This window comes from Rattus norvegicus, chromosome 8 (genome assembly GCF_021556685.1).
Source record: "Rattus norvegicus strain SHRSP/BbbUtx chromosome 8, alternate assembly SHRSP_T2T, whole genome shotgun sequence".
Lineage (NCBI taxonomy): Eukaryota > Metazoa > Chordata > Mammalia > Rodentia > Muridae > Rattus > Rattus norvegicus.
This window is the reverse complement of record NC_141541.1, coordinates 126,107,780-126,121,375: the sequence shown is the minus strand read 5'-3', so window position 1 is coordinate 126,121,375 and position 13,596 is coordinate 126,107,780. Positions and strand designations below refer to the sequence as shown.

Genomic DNA, 13,596 nt, shown 5'->3' with positions numbered 1-13,596 from the left:
CCCACAAACCTGTTTTGCCAACAGCTCCCTGAGAGGTTCTGCCAATAATAAGAGGGGAGAGCGAGACAGGAGGCTGCAAGGCTCGGGGGCGGGTGGGAAAGAAGGCTTTGCTCCTCCCTACTTATTCATCTGCTTAACCAACAACCTTTTCTTTTTCATAGCTATTGGCCCCAACAGTCATAAATCAACTTCATAGATTCTTCTCCAAGACCCAACACCCTCATTTCGCCTCCTCAGGGGGGCAAGTAGCACCACCCCATGCTCTCTGCTTAAAGATTTGGGTCCGAGTTGTACACGGTCCCTTTGGCAAACTCACAGGTTCCAATAAGCCCCCAGAAGGAGTCGACGGACTGTAACCTTGACTGGCCACCCAGAACCTTGGTAAAACACAGGTCACCGTGTTCTACGTTGGCGTTCTCGTTCAGTTTGAGTGTACACAGCTAACTAGAAAGCTTGCAGGTGATACCACACAGCTGATCAGCCCGCTACTGGCTGGCTACCAGCCACAGCGCCTCTCCTCTGCGGTTACCACTGCTTCCTCTCTGGCGTGCTCAGTCCCTTCCAAGAAGAGTCAAATCCTGTTAAAATGTACACTGTGTCCATCTATTTCCTCGCTGGATTTTGCCTATCGCAGGGGCCGGGGCAGATTCACCCCTTATGGACACCCCGTTTCTCATAGTATTCCCAGAAGTCACAATTGCCCCTCTACAGGCTGACCTTGATGCTCCTGCGACCAAGTGAGAGCTGAGATTTCCCATTGCTGAAGCAAGACTGAAGAGACAGTTGGTGTAAATGCCCAAGCCCAAAAGGCTCCCAGGACAAGAAGCAGCAGCCCAAGGGACAGACCAGCTGCTCTGGCTCCTACAGCCGTCCTCCAAACAGGTCATGAAGACCCATCAGATTGATGCCACAGAAGATCCTATCCTTCAGGTGTCCAGGTGGGGCTGCCAAATGCAGCCACCTGTTGGTGGACAACCCAGGATCCAGAGACCCTGAGTGTCCAAAAGACCTTTCCAGACAGGCATCACCGGGTAAACCACACACAGGATATCAAGGGTTCCACTGGCAAAATGGAAGTGGGAAGGAACACAGAGCTGTCAGCTCTGCATTCTGAATGCAGAGGCCCAGGAGATGTCCCTGGGCAGAGGCTCCTGTTTTCCTGGAAGATGCCTCATCCTTCCTCTACCTGGAGACTGGAGACCCGGTCTTCCTCACTCTGTGGAACCAAGAGTCTCCTTGCTGACCTTAAGAGATAGTGACCATGGGCCCTGGCCTATACAGCCCCAGCAGGCTGCCTCCCTCTCTGATGCCTATATAGCCAGAACAGCCTTCCATTCTCTGCCAAACTCCCCGATCCGCAGCCAGCTTGTTCTCTGGGTGGATGGCTCCACTTCTGAATGAGGTGTGCTTCATGTTCATGAAAATGACAGAAGAGAATAGAGCAATAGCTCAGGAACTCATTCCCTAAAAAACAAATAAACGAATGCCTACCTACCCCCTCTCTAGAGGGGTCCAAGGGCCAAGCAAAGTCTGGAACAAACTGATCCCCTAAAGTGCAACTTGGAGAAACAACCAACTCCCATCAGGGAGCCAGTGGGAATTTGGGGCTAAGTTAAGGAGCATGAATGAAGGGTTCTTGCAGGAGTGTGGATGACTCCAGAACAGCCACTCTGGCTGTCACCCCAGCATATATGACAACCTCCCCATAGCTGTATAGTCCTCTCCTCCCCAGTAACCTTCCACAGCCACACCAGCATGCCAGAGACCATAAGACCAAGCAAAACTAGGGCAGAATGATATACAAGCAGCTGAGAGGTATGGGTTCAAATGGCTGGAGTCTCAAGTGAGTCAAATGATCTCCCTCCTCTTCCTTCTACGAGGGAACAGACAACAATCCCCCCTCCAGGACCTTCAGTAGTCCCGGATGTTCAGATGGATGATGGTGGTCCATCTTCCGGGGGGAAGATAACATCTTATCACAGACAAATAACGGAACTTCTCCCTACTACCCTAGCGATGTCAATATCCTCCATGCCTGAATCTTAGTTCTTCCACGTGTGCACATACATGTACTTCTGGGGACTGAACTCTGGGTCTCACACATGTTAAGCACTTTCTTTAAGACTCGGCTATAACCTGAGTCACAATCTGAGCGCCAAGTGGTAAAGACCTCTAGAGAGCTGCAGGGTGCAAAGGGACATTTGCCTTCAATGACCCATGTGACAGAGGCTAGGGAAGTGACCTGAATGGAGGATGCACAGGGTGCAAACCACCCACCCCTGACCGCTGCCCAGGGGGCCCCTCACTGCCTGTGAGACGCATGTCACAGACAGCCTGCCTTTCCCATAACCTTTCGATCCTTTAGGAGCAATGGTCAAGCTCAGATCCTCACAGATTTTCCCCCCTAGTGGTCTGTGAAAAGCTGTTGTGTGACTGTGGCCCCAGAAAGCATAGGGGCTCCACCCCGTCTCCTCACACAGCCCTGGAGTCTCACACTCTGGGCCTTCTCATCCTTAAACTCATCCACCGTTTCTCCTCTGTACAAAACGACACTTCACTTTCACATTCTCCGGAACAGGGATCAAGACTCTAAAAGTGGTATCCACCATCGTGTCAGGAGCGGAGCAGCGAGAACTCCCTACAGGCCTGCAGCGCAGAGCTGTTTCCGGTGCAGGGCACAGGTGGATGCAGGTAAATGGTTATCGAATAAGGATCAGTGTGAACCATCGCTGGAATATCTTCTAGAGCTCTAACATATGTGTGATGAAATTAAGATTCGGGGCTTGGGGGTATAGGTCTGTGGTAGTCATGACCACTGAGTTCCAACATAATAATCACTTTCAGCATCCTGTGAAATGTTTGTTAATTGATTCTAATGACAACGAGCGGACCAGATACCGTTTTTTCATTAAGACTCTGATGTCTCCACCAACGAGGGTGATAGAAAGACAACAGCAGCCAGAAGGCGCAGCTAAGTATGTTCCCCAACAGCAGCTGTGTGAACTTAAAGGCGTCTCTTTGCAAATAAGCATTAGGTTTAATTGTAGAGTTTGTTCGATCCAGTTGACCGAGGTGACTTGCCAACGAGATCGGTGGGCATCTGCATGTGGACGGCTAGGCTGGACGGCCTGAAGCCCAGCTGAGGGAGCTGCACCTGTGGGTGTGGTTTGTGCAGGCTCGGGGGTTGTGCATAGGTGTGAACTGGGTAGTAGTGCCTCCCACACTTAAACTGCACACAAAGCTCACACGGAAGTGGCCAGACTTAGCTACAGCTCTCAAGTCGACCCAGCCTCAGAGGGAGTCTCAACTGAGGCATGGTCCGGATCAGTTTGCCTTGGGGTCACCTCTAATGGCGAGTGCTCTTGATTGATGGTTCATTTGGGAGGGTCCAACCCCATGCAGGCAGCATGAACTGCATAAGCATACGGAGAGAATGGGCTCCCCCCCCCAACTCTCTGAGATGCCAGAGTAATGCCTCGCTCTTAAAAACCTAAGCCCTGGAAACCCTCACACCCCCATCCTGATGTCAGCTGTGTGCCCCGTGCCTGGTTGATGCTGCAAGCTTACTGGGGGGCCTCCAGATTCCTATTGTCTTTTTATGTTAATGCATGGAGTGTTACACGCAGAGGAGGCTCAGGCGCTCTGTCGCTCTGTCGCAGCAGCCCGCATTCCCCAAATACAAATCCTCACGTATTTGGGGAAAGAATGCTGGAGGTGGTCCTCCGTGTTACTTGTCCTAGAGCCGGAGGGTGTGTGAAATTTGAAATATGCAAATGAGCAGGGAAGAGCCTGAGGGGAGGGGTATCCAGTCCACCAGACCCCCTGCCTGCAAAGCCCACTGGGACACAAAGTGAGAGGGAACAACTTGGGTCACTGCTATCTTAGCAGCAGCTAAGACTGGTGAGTCCTGACTCCGTGACTCATTACCGATTTCTCCTGGTACGTTCTTGCCGTGGAATCGGAAGCACACCGTGACATTCAGGCAGTTCACAGGCTGCTGTCCATCGTGACACTGAGGTGCTGTGATGTTGATGGAGCCCGGCAGGAAGATGGAGACATCCACAGTGATGACCGGTCTGGCCCTGCAGGACACGGAGGGGGAGGGGAACCTGTTAAGTAGCAGCTCTCTCACAACCAAACGCCAACTATGCGGGCAGAATAGATCCCGGGCCTTCAGCCAGCATTTAATTAAAGAATGAAATGCCCCAAGAGGGAAAGGCCAGTGTGTTCTGTAAGTACTTTTTCTGGTTTTAAAAGTAGCACATTCCCTAAAATACTAATGGTTTGCTTCCCGGTAACAAAGGCAAGTTAGTTGTTAATGAAACACAGCTGGCTGGGGCCGTAAATGAACCACCAGATGCTGGGCGATTATTTAAAATTTCACCCAAGAAGTTCCGCTTTCCATCTCATTGGGGAGACACTGTGGAGAAGTTTCTACAACATAAGCCAGGACGGAAAGTCGGGGCTCAGAGACTAGACGCAGAGCGGCCGTAGCAGCTTACTCCTGGAACCCCAGAACCCCAGTAACTGAGCCAGAAGGATTTCCCGGAGTTCCAGGCCAGCACAGGTACCCAAGTGAACACTTGTATTAAGAAGCCAAAAAAAGGGTGGGGGAGAGAGACAGAGACAGACCGTGAGATGGAGAATACAGTATATAGCCAGTGACTTCTCCCCCATTGCCAGTGTGAGGTAGAACTTGGCAAACTTCTATCTTGTCCACTTGGCCAAATATCCTCTTTCATTATGTCTCTCAACTCATTGAGAGTGCTCTAAAGAGAATTGATTAATGGAGTCCCAGCTGGTACCAGCAGAACACTTTGAGGAATCAGCCTGTCTGGCCTTAGGACAAAACGAAATCCAATAAACACAGCCCTCTCCCTGACATGACCACCGGCCCCAGCGCCTGATGGATGACCAGCGATGGATGACCAGCATCCCTGAACTCCCCCAGGCACCAAGACAAAAGCTGAGACAGAAGTAGGCGTCTCTTTCTCATCTTAAACATCTGCTCAAGGAGGTGTCACCTAAGCTGTGGCTTGACCTTCTCCCCTCCAGGCCTCACAAAGAGACACTTTCTCTCCTCTCAGGATCCTGGCCTTCATGGCTCTGGAGTAACACGAGATTAAGAGGCACCAACAGCACGGGAAAGGTGTGTGTAAGGTTCAGCCGAGGTGCACTGGAGTGACAGGACAGAGGGGACAGAGGATCAACCAACCCCAAGACAAGAGGACATTAAAGGAAAACCTGGGCTCATAATGCATTAAGAAGACACTCAGCACAGATGGCATGCACGAGGGGACCCCGCTGCAGCTGCGTTGCAGAGACAGGAGGGTCAACAGAAGGGCAGTGAACTGGGGGACTTGGAGCAAATCTGGCTACAGGGCAAAAGGAAGTCAGGCAACACCAACGCCTGAAAGAAACCAACATCCTGGTCTCTTCATTTTCTTCTTTCTCCCTGGAAGATACTAGAACTACTTATAAAGGAGATCACCAATCACACTCTCGTCGAGGGTACAAATGATGTCATGGTCAACTTCTTCACCTTGACGGGACCTGGAGTTACCATGAGAACGCTCGAGGGGGTTTCTAGATTAGGTTAAAGTGAGGCAGGGAGACCCACCCTGGATGGGGAAAGTGCCACCTATGGGCTGGGGGTCTCAGTCTGAAAAGAAGAAATTAGCTGAGTAGCAGCTTTCCGCTCTCTCTGCTTCCTGACTACGGATGCAGTGTGACCATTGCCTCACACCCCTGCCTCCATGACTCCGAGTGGACCCTTAAACTAAGTGTCAAAATAAACCTTTCCTTCCTTGACTTGTTAGGCTTTTTCCCCAGGCATTTTGTCATAGCCATAAAGAGTAGGCAGCAAAGAAGCTGAGGAACTGAATAAAATCCTGCTGCTGACCCCCTCACAGCCAGCTGGTCTCTTCCTGGTCTCCTACTTCTCCCCTCCCCTCCCCTTCCCCCTTCCCTTCCCCCCCCCCCATTCTCAGTGTGTGTATGTGTGTGTGTGTGTGTGTGTGTGTGTGTGTGTGTGTGTGTGTTCCTGCACACGCTTGCATATGTGGTCTCAGCTCTGCTGCCTTACTAAGGAAAATAGCTACTATCTCTTTCTAAACCTGACCCCCAAGTCTGAAGCCCATCTCTGGGCGGAGGCACACAGAGGCAGAGATCAAAGTGTCAAAGCTTCAGGGAGAGAGTAGGCTCCCTTCTATAATGATACCCTGGCGACCCCTGACCTGCCAGGCTGTGGAAAAGAAGATGAAAGGCAAGAGTCCATCCCTTTATCAGCTGGTCAGAAAGAAGGTGGGGTCCCTTCCCAGCAAGCTCAGCTGAGTGGGATGACATAAGCAGGAGCAGTCCAGACAGAACTACTGTAGATGTATCCTGTGTGTTATATGGATGCATCACCTGTCAATTAAAAAGCCTACGGCCTATGGCTTAGGCAAGAAATAGAAGGCGGGACATCTGGAAGGCAGAAAGGATTCTGGGAAAGGGCAAGGCCTGGGAAGATGTGGGGAGATAGATACATGGTATCTAAGCACAGGTAACCAGCCACATGACAAATTGTAGATTAAAACGAATGGGTTACCTTGTTGTAATTCTAGTCCAAGAAGAGCCTAGATATATAGACAAGGTATCTGTAAGCATATTTTGAGTCTGAGTCTTACTTCTGAGAGCATGGGGCTGGGAGGAAGAACCAAGTGTAACTCCAACAAGCAGCTCGAAAAGCTCGCAAAGGGTGGGCAAAGACCTCCTGCGCTCATCTCCCTCCAAGGTCTGTTACATCAGGTCTCTTTCGGCCTTTTTCTGTTTCCATTTCAAGTGTTGTTTCTGGATGAGGAGAGCAATCTTTCCTAAGCCTCTCTGGTCACTTCCTCTGCTCCTTGGTGGCATAGCACCAGGCTCCTATCACCGGAGCACAGGACCAGCCCCCATGAGCAAACTTCCTGAGGGCAGAGCGGCTCACACTCCTAGGGCGGAGCCCGCCTGCCACTTGCCAACCCCCGAGATAACAGGCAGAGAAGGGGGCACCCGAGGACAGAGCTGGGAGTGCTTTTAAGACTTCAAAGAAGCGGGTCATTAGAGTGCTTTTCCATGGCATAGAGGTCAAATCTTCACATGGTACTTTCAGGTAGACAGTAAAAGTGAACAGGGCATGGTTTTCACGGGTGCTGTTCTAGTTCTCCTGGCAGGCAGGGAAGGGGCAGGCGAAAGCTGGCTATGAGACCAGCTGGGCTTTCCTGTGTCCAAGAAACTCATCTGCATCCACACAGATGAAGATGCTCGGTTAGGTTCTCTGTTAGCCACAGCTCAAAGCTTCCCCAACCCCCAAGTGCGTCCCTCGGTGCCTGCAGCTACAGCAGACACAGAAGCTATCGGACGGCATGCGCTTGCCTCTTAGCTTGTTTCGCCCCAAATCAGAAGAAACTCCAAGTCTCGATTCCCTAAAACACTCTCCCTGAACCATCTCTGGATCCATGTACTCTACAGCCCATCTTCAGGAACAATAGCCAAGACCCACTGCCCCCAGTCTCCTTCCCCCTAACCACAGCTGTGTGGCCCCTCACACACAATACCCCAAAGCTGCATCCGTCTATACAGTCACAGATCTGCCAGGACACGCCCACTGGTCCTTTCTGCTGAATGTGACACCACCGTGGCCCCAGACCACGTGACCCTGCTTTGTCCTACGGGTCCTTATCACCATATGGAATTTTTTTAAAAAAAGCTTGCCCTGATTTGCTTCCCTGTTGCTGCGATAAACACCACGACCAAAAGCAACAGGAAGAGAAAGGGGTTTGCTTCAGCTTACAACTTACGGTGTAAGAAAAGCTAAGAGCTTGAAGCAGAAACCATCAAGAGTCACTTCTTTGGTTCTTTTTTTTTTTTTTTTTTTTTTTTTTTTTTTTTTTTTTTTTTTGGAGCTGGGGACCGAACCCAGGGCCTTGCGCTTCCTAGGCAAGCGCTCTACCACTGAGCTAAATCCCCAACCCCCAAGAGTCACTTCTTATCAGCTTCTCCCTCTGGCTTGCTCAGCTAGCTTTCATGTTCAGACCAGGCCCACCAGCCTCAGGGATGACACCGCCCACAGTGGGCCAGGCTCTCCTATATCAATTGGCAATCAAGAAAGTGTCTCACGGGCCAATCAGACGGAAGCAATCCTTTCACCGAGGCTCTCTCTTCCTAGGTGTGTCAAGCTGACAACTGAGTTCACCACCACAAAGCCCCTCATTCTTTACCCATAATGCAGGTTAACAGCGATACACACACCATGGGGTGGTTTAGAGGGCTAGAGGTCAATTCGTACTGTGAGTCCAAGACACGGGTAGGTCTCAGAAACATCGAGTTGGGCGGAAGAACTCGGGAATTAGAATGCATGTGGTGGGGCTCCGCTTATGTGGAATCCTGGAATAGGCGAAAGTGACCTGAGGTGACAGGAACCACAGCAGTAGATGCAATTAGGACATAGGAAGGCTGGTGAGATGCCTGGTAGGTAAAGCCCTTGTCATGCAAGCCAGGGGACTTGAGTTTGCCTCTCAGAACCCATGTAAGGATAGAAGGACAGAATCCAGTCTGTGACGTTGTCCTAACGTGCGCCTCTCCAACACAATAACGATAAGAAATAGCATTCAACAGCACTAGGAAATGTGCAGGGTGGCAGAAAGGACTTTTGTCTTGATGGTGGTGTAGTTCACATGGGTATGTGCACCAGTCTAAGGTCATTGAGCTGTATGCTCGAACTGGTACATTTTGCTCTACACAAATTGTAATCCAAGAAAGAAGGAAAACATATCATGAACGTAGCCGTGCGCTGCACAGCGGTGAGGACAGACCACAGGAATCATGGCAGTCCTTAGATGGCACCGCAGAGCGAGGTCATAACTGCTAAAGTTTGCTATAAGTGCACACTGTTAAACTCAGCCGTGATGAAATTACCTATGGCCAAGCGCAGGACTGCACATAAAATGCTAGTGCCTGGTGCACAGGAGGTGTCCATCGAAGTTATCTGCACCATCATATACTTCTATAGGGCTCTCTGGCTAGAATCAAAGACCCCAGGACCAGGTCTGTCACGTTCTCTGTCCAGCCTCTAGCATTGAATACATGCACAGTTTCATGCCAACAGAGCAGTGTGTGTAAGCTGAGAGAGTGGGGGCATGGACTTTTGCGATGGCCTCATCCCCATCCGCCTCTGAAGCTCCCTTGGGCTCATTGTTGTCTAACAGTGGGCTCCTTGCTACCTCACCCATGCGCAGTCTTCCTGGCATTCTACCTCACCAGACTGGACCTTCTGCCCCATGCTGAAGTCTGGGGCCTCCCGTCCACAGTGAGGGCAGCTCACTTAACAATTGAATCCATGGAGCAGAGAGATGAACAGAAGCTCCTTTGGGTTGGGAGCTCCAGGGGAAGAAAGATGAGGTCCCAGCACTGAGAGGGGAAGTGAGCGTCATCTCCCACCCTAACCCAGAAGCTATCTCAACTCATTGCAAAGGAAAACTTAGTTTTCTCCAACGGAGTTTCTGTGATTATATAAACCACAGGTTAAGGGTGTATCATACCCGCAATGAACAACAATGTAAAATCATCTTGACAGAATTTTTGAAAACTCTTTTTGCCTCATAATGCTTTGTTTGACCTTTTTTTTTTCTTTTTAATTTTTCGCTTATCTATTATGGTTTCCGATTCTGTGGGTTTTCTGGATTGCCTGTGTTCCTTGTGGTTTTTTCTCTTTTTCTTAAATACTGAGTATGTTTTCTTTTTATTTATCTTATTTTGTTTTAATCTCTCTGTCTTCTAAGGAGAGGAAGAGAAAGAAGGCCTGGGGTTGGATGGATGGGGAAGATCTGGAAGGAGATGAGAGAGCGGAAACAGTGATCAGAATATATTATAGAAATGAGAATTTATCTATTTAAAAAATGATAAAGTTTAAAAGACAAGCAATGCCTTTAATCCCAGCACTTGAAAACCAGAGGCTGTGGCTCTCTGTGAGTTCGAGGCCAGCCTGGTCTAAAGAGTGAGTTCCAGGACAGCCAGGGCTGCACAGAGAAACCCTGTCTCGAAAAACAAACCAAAAACAAACAACAACAAAACCAAACAGGTGCCTTGGGTATCAAGGCAGCCAACGGCACCATAAGAAGCCGGAGGACGAGTTTCCTCTAAGAGGGACCCTGAGGACCACGACGAGTTGTCAGGTCACTGTGAGGGGACTACAAGCCTCACATGGTACCACTGCAGCTCCCCCCAGCACAGGCCTCCACCATGGCCTAGCCCAAGAGGAAAGCTGCTGCATCAGAGAATAGGGAGGGAAGAGCGGAAACTGAGTTACGAAGGTGATAATTTGAGGAACCAGGGAGGTCTGACTTTAGCATCTGAGGAAGGCATTGCTCTCCTCAACACTGCAGGGCTTCTGGGTAGATGATACAAAACCAGAAAGTGGAATGTTAGAAAGTCACATTCAACCATATCCACATAAGACTAGCTCTTCTTCCTACCAGGCAGTCACACACTATCAACCCACAGCCTGAGGGAAATACTCCTGTTATTGTCTTTGGCAAAGGGAAATCCTGGAACAAAGGGGTCAAAGGGCTTGCCCAAGAAGCTCCGCCTAGAAGGGCAGAGGTAGGGCTTGAACTCACTACGACGCCTACCCTCTAGGTCACACCCAACTCCAAGGTTATTCTGACACTTTGACCAAGTTTAGAGCTGCCTAGCAGTCAGCTGGTTCTCTCCTGTGGGGTACGTCATCCAAGAGGAGAGCGTGTCCCTCTGGGGAGGCCCGGGGAAGCTAAATTCAAAGCATCTGCAGTGGAGGGCTACACGGGCTCTGGATCCCTTCCAGCTATAAAACCGGAGCAGTTTATTTTAGAACATTCTGCATCGAGTTATTAACAAAACTGTTGGCTCCCACTCCAAAGCAAAATTCTGCTTCCTCTGAGTCACTCAGGCCCAGATACTTAAGATGCTACACGGGTATCTTCAGTGCTCAGTAGGCTTTAACGAGGCCTGGGTCTAAGCACATGCCCCTCACCTCTGCTGTGCTAGTGAACAGACAGGAGGAGGCTCCTGGTCCCTGCGGTTGAGGACTGAGTGATGGTCCTGGTTGTAAAGATAAAAGCCTAGGCTGGACGGGGTTCCCCAGAGCTTTGAGTGTCTGGTGCTTACAGGAAACAAGAATGTTTATACAGTAGGTCGACAAAGGGGGGTGGTCGTGACCAAAGGCAAACAACCCTTGGATTAGGGTCTGGGTTACCCGAAACCCTGTGGTGGTGCCCCGGAAAGCTCTCAACTCCCTATAAGCTAGTCAAGGCGCACGCTCTGGAGCTCCGTGGTAAAGACTGTGGTAAAGAACGGGACTGAGAGAATGAAGTTAGCAGTCCTGTGTGAGCAGGGCCTTCAGTCTGCAAGGGGTAGGGAAAGAAAGAGTGGGCTGATAGAATCTGTCCCAGCCCTCCCAACAGAGCTCCAGCTGTTGTTGCTCATGAAGAACACGGCCCCTGCAGCAAGAGTCAGACATCTCACCTGAGGAGAACCACGCTGTCGGACAGGAAGGCTCCGACGGTGACATCTGAGAACAAGAATTCACAGACTCAGAACCTTGTGGAAACCAGCCCCAGCTGCCCTCTGGCACGGCGCCACCATGACAGAAACCCAGCCTTGTGGTCAGGGAGTCTTCCCTACTGCTACTGACTGGCTGTGTAATGACTTTGTAAGAATTACAGCCACATTGTCTTAAGTGGCAGCCAGCCACACGTGTTGGGTACGGGGGCCAGGATGTGTAAAACGCACCGCAGATTTTGAAGACCTAATTTTTAAAAATTGACTCCTTAGTAACTTTTATATTAGTTATACGTTAAGATGGTAAGATGTTGGCTATATTGGACTACAGGTCGTGAAAATTAACTTCATCTTGTCTGCGTATATCTCTCTGTAGTTACTAGCGTATAGTGTTATATGTAAATACACCCTTAAGCAATGATCAAGCTTTAATCACTAAAGCTACCGCAGATATGATTTTATTGGAATATATAGTTTACTGTAATCTGTGTGGGGTGGATAACTTTTTGGTGATTGGAAAGCACATCCTTTGCCAAGAATCTGGGGGTTCCTAGCAAGACTCTGTATCAAGGAGTTTCTTAGGCAGAAGCTCCCGTTCTGCCGGGAGAACAACTGTTAACTAAACCGAGAACCTATCTTCTCTCGCACACCTATCTCCACTTATCTGGCACAGTTTTGAGAAGAGGAGCTCACCAGGGTAGCCATTTCCGTCCATGTCAATGCCCCCCGATATGGACTGCCCAAACATCTGTAGGATCGGGTTTATCTTCCTCCCAGACAGCTTCTGAAACAGACAATAGAAACGTGGAGTCACGGGAGGGCAGTTAGGAGCTGCTGGAACCCAGCTTCCTCAGGGCACTGGGTCTGAAGTTATTGAAAGAAAAGACGCTGTCAGTAGAAATCTGGCCAGAGGTCTGCAGTAGGTACTTGAAGATCACACACTTCCTGATTCTTGCTTGCCTTGGCCAGATGTCTTCATTTAAAGCTCTGCCTGGGTTTGGTGCCAACAAACTGTCTATCAGCACTTGATCTTAAAGACTGGTTTTGTTTTTTACACTCATTCATTTGTGTACAAGGCTTGCTAAGGCTGCAGTACACATGTGGAGGGCAGAAGATGACCAGAAAGAGCTGGTTCTCTCCTTCGTCGTGTGGGTCCCGGGAATTAACCGTAGGTTGTCAGACTTGGCAGCAAATGTCTGTACCTATTGAACCATCTCACTGGCTCATGTGTGGTTTTGACGAGTTCAAGACAAATAGAGGCTCGGTTGATTTTCCTTGCGTGTGTGTGTGTGTGTGTGTGTGTGTGTGTGTGTGTGTGTGTGGTGTGGTATGTGTGTGGTGTGTATGCATATGTGTGTGTGTATGGTGTGTGTGTGGTGTATGTGTATGTGTGTTATGTGTGTAGTGTGTGTGGTGTGTGTGTGTGAGTGTGGTGTGTGTGTGCTGTTGGAGGGGAGGTGTGGAGGTGTGTGGTGTGTGTGTATGTGTGGTATGTGTGTAGTGTGTAGTGTGTGGTGTATGTGTGTGTGTGTGGTATGTGTGTAGTATGTGTGTGGTATGTGTATGTGGTGTGGTGTGTGTATGTGGTGTGTGTGTGTGTGGTGTGTATGTGTGTGGTGTGTATGTGTGTGTGTGTAGGTTAGGGGACAACCTTGTGTAGATCTTCAGGTGCTGTCTACCATTTTTGTTTGTTTGTTTTTTAAGTCAGTGTCTCTCAATGGTATGAAACTTACCAAGTGGTCTAGTCTGACTCCCGCAACACGCCCAGAGATCCTACTGACCCTTTGTCGCTAGTGCTGGGATACAAGACAGGCAAGCACTTCATTGACTGAGCCATCCCCCTTACCCTTTATGTCTCCTTTGCTTTGACCCAGGCACAACTGGTTGAGATGCTGGGAGCATCCTTCCCTCCTATCTGTTACTCAGGTACTAACTGTTGCGTTTGCCTCCCCTAAGATGGACAGACCACTAACGTATCCAGCTGGAAAGACATTCATGTGCGAACTTCCCCTCCAGCCAGTCAACCAGGAGGCCTACAGA

General features: G+C 49.8%; 1 protein-coding gene across 1 annotated transcript in view; it reads right to left on the bottom strand.

Moving 5' to 3' along the window:
- Itga9 (integrin subunit alpha 9) overlaps positions 1-13,596 on the bottom strand; it is a 309,149-nt gene that overhangs the window by 221,735 nt on the left and 73,818 nt on the right. The window contains 3 exon segments of the mRNA NM_001420002.2: positions 3,928-4,082; positions 11,521-11,566; positions 12,250-12,340. Coding sequence (NP_001406931.1) covers positions 3,928-4,082; positions 11,521-11,566; positions 12,250-12,340 — 292 coding nt within the window.